At 40.3% G+C, this 12,128-nt stretch overlaps 1 protein-coding gene across 5 annotated transcripts in view; it reads left to right on the forward strand.

The window, feature by feature from the left end:
- Positions 1 to 12,128, forward strand: part of RABGAP1L (RAB GTPase activating protein 1 like) — a 462,901-nt gene that overhangs the window by 340,476 nt on the left and 110,297 nt on the right. Inside the window, exon 1 of one of the 5 annotated variants that reach the window (XM_079761779.1) lies at positions 5,035 to 5,053. The exons of 3 other annotated variants lie outside the window; for them this stretch is intronic. In XM_079761779.1, coding sequence (XP_079617905.1) covers positions 5,048 to 5,053 — 6 coding nt within the window. In that variant the 5' untranslated portion in view covers positions 5,035 to 5,047. Of the gene's footprint in view, positions 1 to 5,034; positions 5,054 to 9,821; positions 10,319 to 12,128 lie in introns of those variants that run through there. One more of the 5 variants, XM_079761777.1, reaches the window with a different exon arrangement.

The following is a 12,128-nucleotide window of genomic DNA, read 5'->3' on the forward strand; positions in this document are numbered from 1 at the left end:
CTATTGATATTTTGGGCCAGCTAAATCTTTGTTGTAGGTGACTGTCCTGTGCAGTACAGGGTGTTCAGCAATATTCCTGACTTCTGCCTGCTAGCTGTCAGTAACTTCACTAGTTAAGACAAACAAAAGTGTCTCCAGGCATTACTATATGCCCCCTGGTGGGTAAAATCATCTAAGGTTGTGAAATATTGCTTAGAATGTCTTAGAATCATTATTTATGTGGTCAAAGCAGATATTAATCCACAGTGAAGAGGAAAAAAACAACAACCAATCAAAATAGGCCAGATGTCATAATTAGCAATGCCATTAATATAGTAATTATAACTTTATTCCATATTTTCAAAAGTTAAGTTAAAAAATGTAAGATATAAAGTAGGGCCAAAATTGAATTTTGAAATAGATTTTTTATTGATTTCAGAGGGAAAGAGAGAGGAAGAGAGTGAAGGAAACATCAATGATGAGAGAGAATCATTGATTAGCTGCCTCCTGCATGCCCCCTACTAGAGATTGAGCCAGAAACCCTGGCATTTGCCCTAACCAGGAATTGAACCGTGACCTCCTCGTTCATAGGTCAACGCTCAACCACTGAGCCCCGCTGGTTGGTGGACCTTCTGCATTTTTGCATTGCATAAATTCACATTCCAAAGAAAATAATTCCTAAATTTTGTCCTAGCTCAAATTCCAATGTATCTTTAGCCATCCTATGGAAAATCTTCAGAGGCCTTTGATATTTCTTTTTTGTTATCGTTATTTTTATGTGAATAAGGCATCTTATGTACAGTACACCTTGAGGGAGTTCCATTTACAAAGACAATGATCTGCATGTCTATACATCATGTCCTTGATTATTACACTTTATTCATCTTTTCATTCTCCCATCAGAAGTCTTTGAGCTAAACTCTAGCACTGTGTCCTGAAAGCATCTTTATATCACAGATCAGGTCCCTTTTCTCTGTTTACACAGAGCCTTCCTAGCCCCTGTGTTCTCCTTTCAATGATGGTTCTTGACTCTTTCTGCCTGAAATGAGTGCCTGCTGCACACACGCCTTGTACTGTCTGCTTTCTGTCTGGGAATTGTCTTTCAGCCTTTCTAAAAATCTACACATTTTTCAAGTCCAGCTTAAAATCTGCATATAACTTTTGACTCCCCCAAAACTTAACTACTAATAGCCTACTGTTGACTGGAAGCCTTACTGATAACATAACAGTAGATTAACACATACTTTGTATGTTATATGTATTATATACATTATTCTTAGAATAAAGTAAGCTAGAGAAAAAAAATGTTATTAAGAAAATCGTAAGGGCCCAGCCAGCATGCCTCAGTGATTGAGCATCGACCTATGAATCAGGAGGTCAGGTTCGATGCCTGGTCAGGTCACATGCCTGGGTTGCAGGGTCGATCCCCAGTGAGGGCAGTGCAGGAGGCAGCCAATAAATTCTCTCTCATCATTGATGTTCCTATCTCTCCCTCTCCCTTCCTCTCTGAAATCAATAAAAATATTTTTTAAAAGAAAATCATAAGGAAGAGAAAATACATTTATAAATTTATTGAAAAATCCACATGTAAGTGGACATGTGCAGTTCAAACCCATGTTGTTTGAGGGTCAACTGTAAATGTAAAACAAATGGAAATTGGAACTTAATTCTTTGGTTAATTTGTTTATCTAGCCTGGCTAATCCCATTTCAAACATCTTACCCAGTTATTTGTAGTTTTTATCTTCTCTAAATGTAATAGCTTGCAGGGGAGACATACGGAAGTGTCTTCTGCTTACCACAGTGATTTCCATATCATTTTCTTGAGTTTGACTTTAATCCTATTATAGTAAACTAGAGGCCTGATGCATGAAATTCGTGCAAGGGGCTCAGTCCTCACAGCCCCGGCTTCGTCTGGAAGGTCATCCGGAAGGTTGTCTGGTCTAATTAGCATATTACACTTTTATTATTATAGATTCTGAGCATCTGCCCTCTTGGGCAAATAAACTTGTCAATCAGATGTTTTCTTAAAGGTGTATTTTATGTTAATACTAGTTCGGGTGTATGTTGGCATTGTTTAGAAATCTTTGAGAACTTCAATGATTTGAATTTACAATACTCACTATTTATAGGCAAACACATTACTATTTCCATGAAAATGTACTTTGTTTCCATGTAAAATAGGAAATATTGTTTTATTCAGCACTCCCCTCCCCAGTATATTTTTCACATTAAAACTCAAACTAAAGCAATAACTCTGGACTTCTCTTTGTACAAAGTCCTTGGGTCTGTCCATTGACCCATCACCAGGGAACCGCCTGTACTCCCCAAGTCAGATATACTTATTTCTGAAGCAACTACCAACTGATATTGAGCATAGTGCTGAATAACATTGAGTTTCATTTATTTTCTCTTGGCTTTGACATTGTTTTATTATGTGTCAGTATTTTTCCTCTCTTCTTTTAGAAATCCATAAATGTTGTACTTGCTTTCATTTTGACATTTTTTCTTACTAATTTAGATGGTAAATAAAAGAGAAACACACTTACCATCCCCTACTTTAATGCATGCTTTAAAAAAATTAAGCCTCGCCTGGCTGGTGTGACTCAGTGGTTGAGAGTTGACCCATGAACCAGGAGGTCAAGGTTTGATTCCCAGTCAGAGCACATGCCTGGGTTGTGGATTCGATCCCTAGTTGGGGTGTGTGTGTGTGTGTGTGTGTGTGTGTGTGTGTGTGTAGGAGGCAGCCACTGGATGATGTTTCACTCTCATTGATGTTTCTATCTCTCTACCCTTCTCCCTCAAAAATCAATAAAACATATAATAATTAAGCCCATACTTTAATTCTACTCGTAACTCACTTCTTCATTTGAACATCAGTCATTTATTAATTTACTCAATATTTATTTAAATGATCTGTGACCACGGTGACTAGGAACTGTTGGTAGTGAAGGTGCAAAGATGAGTATGTTGTAGTTCATATGAGGGGCTCACAGAGAGATGGAGGAGACAGACAGGGATACAGGTATTTGCTGTGCAATTATTACTGCATGGTCATGAACAGGCACAGGATGCAGAGTCAGAGGAGGGAGATATTGGCAGGGATGGCCTGAAAGAGATAATGACATTTGCATCTTGAAAGATTAGCAAGAAAAAGACAAGAAATGATATTTTGGGTGATGAGAACAGCATATGTGAGGAGCAGAAGCATCACAAAACACAGCATGTTTGGGAAACTCCAAGAGAATGCTGCTATGAGGTGTCAAGGTGACAGTGTAGTTGGAAAGGTATGTGAGGTCTAAATTGTCGAAGGGTATCGTATGGTTACGGTTGTGTGCTAATCTTTGAATCTGTGAGCCAGAGGGTACCTTCAAACAGTTACACAGTCAGGTCCGGTGTGTTTAGGAAGACAGTTTTGGAGATAGTGAGAGAGAGACTGAAATGTGAAGACTGGTAATGAATATGGAGACTGTTAGGAGAATAGCCCAGAGGAGAAATAATGAAGGCTTCTTTAACCAAGGCTGCAACAACAGGGGTGCGAGGGACGGCCAACTGAGTAGCATTTCTCAGATGCCGTCAGGGGGACTTGGGGAGAGTTAGATGTACCAAATGATGCGCACTAAGGGTTATTGCTGTTCTCCACTTTTCTCTTTCTCTTTCTCATCCTCTTAAGCCAGGGTGACCCTAGAAAATCGAGTAGGGCTACCAGATCAGCTACTGCTTGGGTCAGCTACTGCTTGGTTCAGCTTAATGTATTGTGGTTTGAAGTCTATTAATAGTCTTTCTGAGAAAGTAATCAAACCAATTGATCTTATAACCAAACTTTGTGCTTCAAGTCAGCAACTCTGAGAGAGTCACTGTGTTCATATATAGGGGGTGTTCATATATAGAGGGTGTTCTGTTTCCTCCATGATGTGCCCTTCCCTGACATGATAAGGGATATTATCTCTGGCAGTTTTGTTATAGTAAGTTATATAAAAGAGGACATAATAAGCCACAGGTTCTTGGAAAGTTGCACCAAGATAGCAAAGAACTGTTTTCTCCTTCATGATGCTTCTCAGGTTCAGCATAGCTCTGTTTCTATGGCAACCACATTGTCCAGGCTCTCGTTTTCTCACATTTGACTTACTGAAGAGTTTTATGGCTTGTCTACCTTCAGTCTCTTCCTCTCTTAAACTCCCTGGCCCTCTCCTCTGATGCCAGATTAATCTTTTTAAAGAACTATCTTCATTGTATTTGCCTATCTGGCATTCCATTTTCATCGTAATCTGGCCTCAAATGTACCTACTGGGCACATTATTACATACTGTCATGTGGGCCCCTTAATTGTCCTGATCATGCATCTTGTTTCTCCATAAAGCGTAATACCTTTGAGAACAGAGATCCCATCACATGCTAGTGTTGTATTCCACCCAGCAGCAAGCACAACTCCGGGCTTGTGGTGTATACAAAGAGAGGCGAATATGTCCTCTTTTGCTCTTTGTCCCTGGGTTTATTTATTCCTCCATATCCCCTCTAGGACTGAGGGCTGTTTCTGGTTGTTTTGTGTTAATTTTGTTTCCTTCCTAAAGTAGTTGATGGTTATATAGCACATATTATCCAAAGCTTGCAGGACATTTTAAAAACCAATATTATCATATCTTTGCTTTTAAATATAGAAGCCTCTCTCTTCTTTAGCAAAAACCACAATGACACAGCTACTTGCATGTCTAAAATGGGTTCTGCATTTTTTCTGTGGCCAGTCATTCCACTGGTCATAGATTAATTGTAGCCTTTTAGAAGCATAACATTTGGTATTAGTCATGGCACTACTGCAGGTAACCAGGTAGACCAATTTAGTTGGAGTGTGGTTTGTTTCTTTAATGTGTCTAGACATAGGTTCAGAGGGAGAAAAACAACTCAACATTCATGAAGGATATATTCCAAGATGCTCTTGAATTTCCTAATTTTTAATATCACTATGATTTTTAACTCATTTTATTTATAAAATTGAGAGAAGATATCCACTTTGCCATCAGAACATATAATAACAGAAGACAAAGATTACAAGCTAAGCTTACTATCTGCCACATGGACGTGAGTACTAATTCATTCCTCAGCAAACCTAAAAGTTGCTATGTTGTGACCTTGTGGGATCTCTCCGGGAGAGCTGAAGGAATAAATATTAAATCTTTAAATGTTAAGAGGTTACTTTAGTTGACTTCCAGTTGCTAAAGAAAAGAAATATTAAAAAGGCCCTGTAAAATAATAATATTTTAAATTAAAATTAAATAAATGAGTGGAAGAAGCTGAGATAAGAATCCTATTTTATGTTTATATTTTCTTTAATAACTTCTTAATAAAGCTCTCTCTCCTCTCCCTGTTAGCCTTGCCCTGATATTTTCTAATTGGAAAGAGAGATAAATACACAGGAAAGAGTAGAAATGTTAGGTAGTGATAATTGTCATGAAAGAAATAATACAAGGGAAGCTAATGTGTTACTGCTCTTCATTAGGTAAATTAGTGAGAGAAAGCCTCTATGAGCAAAGTAACTTTTGAGTTGAGAGATACAGTGGAGCCAGCCAAATGAAGATCAGCTGCAACAGCAAGTGCAAAGGCCCTGAGCAGAAGAGCTTTTAATGTTCAAAACAGAAAGGAGGCCATTGTGACTGGAGCATAGTGAACAAGATGTGAAAAGGAAGGAGTGTGGTCAGAAATGTAGGCAGATCAGCAGAGATATAGAAACAGTAGTAAAGCATTGGCATTTGAGTATGATGGGAAGCCAGTATAACTTTTTGATCTGATTATGGTTTTAAGACACTGATTGAGGAATTTGGGTATGTGGAATGTGGATTGTAAAAAGGCGAGTGTAGAAGCATGGAGACCAGTCAGGACGTTATTTCAATAGGATAAGCAGGAAATGATGGTAACTTAGACCAAGGAGGTGACAGGAAAGATGGAAAAAGAAGGCAAATTCAAGATACTTTTGTAGATAGGGCTGACAGGATGTGTAGATAAATTGAATTTGGAAGGCTGGGGGAAGTGAGAAATCAAGGATCATGGAGAGATGGTACAAACTGGTTTTGAAAAACATGAGCAAATCATTTATTTTGGCGATAATTTTACTATAATACATAATAATAATGAAATATGATCATGCATGGAAGAGGATGGCGTAATGTCTGACACACCAAAGGAACACATGAGGGTTTAGCATAGTTCGTGGGCCTTATAAACACTGAATAAATGATAACTATTATTATTGATACTTTTAGTCACTTAAATATTTAGCAGGAATCTGCGATGTATAAGTTGCTTTGTTAAGCCCTGCTTGGGAAACATGAGTATGAGCTAGGTAAAGGAGCCCACCAGGCAGGAAGACTGTATGCACGTGTTCCTGTCAGCCTGCAGGACAGCCCGTGGCAATACTGAGGTACATAAGTGCTGAACTCATAAGGGAGGTGCAGAGGTAGCTGATCCCCACCAGTGAATGTACAGGAAGAATCACCCCAAATCTCACTATTTTGCTACTTCTGAAATTCTTCTGAATCCATTTGAAACCAAGATAGGCAGAGGAGGAAATGGTATGGCTGTACAGTGTCTTACCATCTTTTTAAAAAAATATATTTTTTTATTGATATTAGAGAGGAAGAAAGAGGGAGAGAGAGATAGAAACATCAATGATGAGAGAGAATCATTGCTCAGCTGCCTCCTGCACGCCCCACACTGGGATCGAGCCAGCAACCCGGGCATGTGCCCTGACTGGGAATTGAACTGTGACCTGGCTCATAGGTCGAGGCTCAACAATTGAGCCACTTGGGCTGGGCAAGTGTCTTACCATCTTATTTCAGAACATGGACTTGTCTGTTCACAAAAAGACAATGCCCCATCTTGACATATGCATTTTGTGGAAACAAATTCACAGGCTGACCCATATAACTCCACTGAAAATATTATTTTTCACAGAAACAGCCTTTAAACTGCACCTAGCATTCCGCGTGACACAGAGATGCCAGAGATAGCACATTTAACAGAGAACTGGCAATGGACCAGAGGAAAGAAAGTTAGAGGCAATTCACAACTTCTCAAGATGAACGCAGCACCTCATTATTTTTAACAGCAATGACAATACATACACATAAAAATAAAAAGTAAAATGCTGATTTAACTTGAGAAGATCAAGGAATAGTTTAGAGTCTGTCTGTTGTAATTTTAACCTGATTGATGAAAATTAAAGAACAGGCGCTCTCACACATATGCCTGCCTTCTGTGTGAGCTTGGAAACAGAGGAGCCCTGCGCACACCGCCCAGCGAAAGGGATGGGTGAAGCAGGAGAGCATTCCATTGTGCAGCCTGCACCTCAGACATGGCTTGGAGAAGGCTGCTCTTCTGTAGACAGTTGGCTGAGCTGCCAAGGATGTGGCCTCTGTGGCCGTTTGATTGAAGAAAAGGTGCTTCTCAGTTGAGCACTGAGAAGGCACCTGTGCTCCATTACACAGTGTGTGTTTAGCAGGAACTGTTCTCAGGCAGGCTTTTGGGAGCCCCCTCTCAACTCAAATCTATGAACCTTCGATTCTTTCTTACCAGATGGCAGGCACAGGCTCCAGACCAATTCCATGTGGAGTGAAGTGATGGACCACAGTCTTCCTAATAAGATAGGTTTTTTAAATGGCTCCATTCACTGAAATATAGTAGGTTACAGTGCAGGGGATGCCGGGTTCCTCTCTCTGTAGCTGGGCTCTGGGATCTTGGCTTCCTGGCTCTGCCTCAGACAAATTTTATGATTGTGAGCACTTCACTTTCTGCTGTCTCAGTCCTTTCTCTCATCAGTAGGATAAACATGTTTTCTAGGGTCTAACGATGTCACATTACTTAGGATTCTGCTATCATAGCTATCTACACTAATAAAAGAGAAAGATGCAAATTGACTGTACCTTGGCAACATCCACCAGCCAATCAGGAGTGAGTATGCAAATTAACCCAACAAAGATGGCGGGTTAATTTGCATACACAGGCACCCAGCGGCCGGGGGCAGGACACTTGCGTTGTCGCCATTGCGACAACACAGATGTTTCGCACCACCCCAGCCGCTCCGGGCCTCTGGGCAGCGTGGGAAGGCGGAAAGGCGGCTCCGGGCAGAGCAAAGGCAGAAAGGCAGCTCTGGGCAAGAGCAAAGGCTGTGCCGGCAGCCAGGGTAAGGAAGGCCCATTCTGCAGGAATCTTCGTGCATCGGGCGTCTAGTATATATAATATTCTCTTGCTTTTGATCATTTTACACTAAAATCTTCACTTTGTATGATTTTTAAAGAAATTGTTTTGGGAAGAAATAAAGGTTTGACCGCCACATATAACTATCTTATTTAAAATATTTTGTTAACTAATATTTTAAATGTTTAATGAAACAAACTTGTTTTTCTGAGGTTTTAGAAAAGGAAACCAAACAATATTCTGTTAAGAAGGCAATTTCCCTTTAATCCAATTCCATAATTAATCTACTTTTCTAACCAAGATCACAGAGATATAATGATAAATATGTTTCTGTTTTGTTACCTGCAGAGATCTGGAACTTGTATTTGTTAGAGTAGGAAGTAAGGCTCAGGAGGAAGTTGCTCTGCTCTCAGCCCTGCCACTTTGTGCCATGCTGCAGCTCCCCTGACACCAGCTACAGAACCGCCGCCCCAGTGTTCTAATCCATATTGGTTCGTTGTTGGGCTGAAGTTAAGAAACTGTCCCTAAGATGATCCTTTTTGCCTTCATCTGGCTACAACTGATTATTTTTAGCAAGTAAATTAATATAACACTTTAATTCTGAGATTGTAAACTTTTTAAACTAGGGGCAGTTCCCAGTTATAATATGACTAGGGAAGGATTAATTTGACCAGTCTATCAAAACAGTGTTTTGGACCATTAACTGAGTGTCAAGGTCTATGACTTAAGGAAGTTATTTTTGCTTTGAGAATCTCAACATCAGTAGTTCTTTAAATGTATACTCTTATTATTATATTGTAGGTTTTTATGTTTTATCACATTGTGTATTTGTAAAAAAAAAATTCCTTCTAATCGTGGCTAGCCTTCCCATAATGCTGAAATACTGCTGCACATCCTAGCATTGCAGAGTCATTATTATTACACAAACACGTCAAGTGGAGGGTGTGTCATTTCTTAGATGCTGGATCCTTGCTCTTCTGTCCATACTCTATCATTTTGCTCTAAACCTCTCTTCAGTAGAGATTTCAGTAATCTAACAAGGATTGGAGCTTCCCACTTTGAATACACAGTATAAAATCAGACTTTTACCTGTTTTCGTCATTAGAAAGCAAGAGTAAATAAAGGTCAGCATCTTAGCTGGCAGGCTCTCTGATTTTTTTGTGACCATCACGTTAGGAGAAGCTAGTTCATCTGTCTGTGGGTTTAAGATTCAACAGCATAAGCTGTCAGACAAACACTGATTGAAGGTGGACAGGGAGGGGAAGCACATCTGTCCAACGATCGCCATTGGCTTCTTATTACAGCATTTTCCCCAGAGACGCGCTCTGCATGCTCATTCACCTACCTCCTCCTCTTCCCTCCCTGCCTGCCTACCCCTTCATTACTGATTCACAGCAAGAGGCAGCAGCAGCGGCAGCAGCAGCAGCAGCGCTGCTTGTCACGAATCAAGGATTGCAATGAGCTCATCCTTTTTCTCCTTGCAGCTTCACAACTGCCCTGGCTTCCTGGCTACTGCTGCTGCTGTCTGCTCACACACAGACACAGACACACACACGCACAACACTCAGGCACAGTCTCTCTCTCTCTCTCAATCTCTCTCTCTCTCTCTCTCTCTCTCTCTCTCTCTCTCTCTCACACACACACACACACACACACACACACACACACACACACACACTCTAGACCCTTCTAAGCAGCTTGTACATTTTGACACATGTATCTGAACTCTCCTACATCATTCTTGGCCATTTTCTTGCATTCCATTGCTGTATTTGACTTCATTTTCTGGTCTACTTCGGGGCTCTTGCACCGTGGCTAATTTAGCCAAAATGTTTTTCTTGTGGAGACGTTAGCTGACAATTCCCAGAACGGATTGGATTGTGCTTGCTCTTGGAGAGACCAAAGCCAGGCTCCCCTCCCACTACACCTCCTAAAATTGTGGATGAGAGTTCCAGCTTGCTCATTCTGGATACCTACTTACTGCTCATGGAACAAGGGGTGCCCTGCCCAGCCCCAGCTGCTAAGCTCACACCTCCTGTCAAAAAGTCCCAGGACATGCACGACGAGAGGACCAAGCTGGTGAATGAGTATGCGTGTCGCGTGCTGGAACTTCTGGGGATGGGGCATCGCCTGTTTGTGCCTCGGCTTCTGGCGGTGAGACCGTTTTTCATTGAACTTCATTTGGGGGGAAGCTGCCACCCTCCGGGAGGATTCCTAGTGTCCTGGAGGAGCTTGCAATCTTTTTTTCCCCTCCTTTCTCACTCAACCGAGAAGGAAGTGCCGAGTAGCTGTGGCCAGGGGCTCTACCCAGCCTGGTCCACTCCTTAATTGGCTAGAGGAGACAGTTCTTTTCTCAGAGCCCAGGGCACAGTAGTGGCATTATCTCTGTGGCAGCAAAAAAAAAAAAAAAAATGGTTTTCTGGCTGGCTCGGCTTAGCAGTAAAGCAGAATACTCAAGAGCTTGATGTAGGCATCCTGTGCCTATGTCTCCAAAGGGTTAAATTGTATCACAGACATTATTGCTACTTATCTGGACTGTGTGTGGTTTGCTTTCTAACCTCCCCAATTTGATTGCCAATTTTATTTTATTTTATTTTTTTGGGGGGGAGGGATAGGGAATTTTACCCCATAAAAATTTTGGGGTCGGAAATTGTACATTTCTCTCCCGGAATGTTCAAACTGTGTATTTATGAAAGAGCTTAAAACTGTTGAGTCTGTGCAGTGGATCTGGGAAGTCTGGCTTGCTTGTTTTTTTTTAATTTCCTGAACAAGAGAAAAATCACCTTTCCTCACTTCCTACCAAGGGTTAAAATTAATACCCACAATCACTGGCGCAAGGTTTCTTTTTAGTGGCTTGAGAACTACACCTAGCAACTGTTCTCTAATGTAATTGGGCTGCAGTAGTCCTAAACCATTATTTGGTATTTGAACAAGACTAATTTAGCTTTGTCTGTTTTATATAATGGAGTTTAATACCATTCTGCTTGTTCCCTCATTATGGTTCTCTCACATTTGAGTCTTTTCAGAAGTATAATATTGACTCGACTGAATTTAACTCTTTTCTCTCACATATTTCCCTCCAGTATAGCTCATCTTTGTTTATACTTATCTTTACCATTATTAATTCAGTCTTCACATACTTATTTGCATACAAATTTAATCTCCTGCATAATCAGAACAGATATGTTAGGCAGCCACGTCCATAACGGCTTTCTCACCCTGAAGAGAGTCTGTTTATCATTCCAAGATTAAGATAGATGCAATGACAAGCATAGCATACAATTATAGGGAGGAGGGCTGTGTTTTTGAGAAATATCATTACTTTGACATTTAAAAAAGAAAGAAAAAGAACTCAATATTTGTGTTTTAATGCCCAGGTGAGGTCATCAATGCTCATTTGGATTTTGTTTTCCTGAATCACATTTTTTCTTAATACAGGAGAAAACTGAAGGTTCATGATTCTATTAGAAAGGTGTGTTTTTTTAAGGGAAATAAAAATTTTAAGTGAAATAAAAAGTGTGGTATTTCAGGAGCTTTGACACTAAGAAGTGCTAAAATATATATTCTATAAATTCTCCGCATCTCTGAGGAATTGGTTTTGGCCGAATACATTTCCATATTCTTAACAACTTTGTGTCACCAGGGCTTGAACTGGTAACTTTCTGTAATCTGGGGCTGCCTCCTTTTGGCATTTACATTTTCAGTGTTTTAAAGGAAAACATAAACTGATAACTAAGCATGTCTCTCATACTCAAATCTTCATTAGAGATTAATTTAAACGGCCTCTAGTTTAAAACACACTATTAATGATAAAATCCCCAGGGAGTTAGGTTCCCAAGCTCCAGGGGTTAGGAAGGTCACATATATCTGTATGTTGCAACTGTGCAGTCAGCCTGGTTGCCCATCTGAGGAAGTACATCCCTTGGGTTGTTTTAGGCTCTAAAATTCAGAGTCTAGGTCATAG

This window comes from Cnephaeus nilssonii (genome assembly GCF_951640355.1).
Source record: "Cnephaeus nilssonii genome assembly, chromosome: 21".
Taxonomy (NCBI): Eukaryota; Metazoa; Chordata; class Mammalia; order Chiroptera; family Vespertilionidae; genus Cnephaeus; species Cnephaeus nilssonii.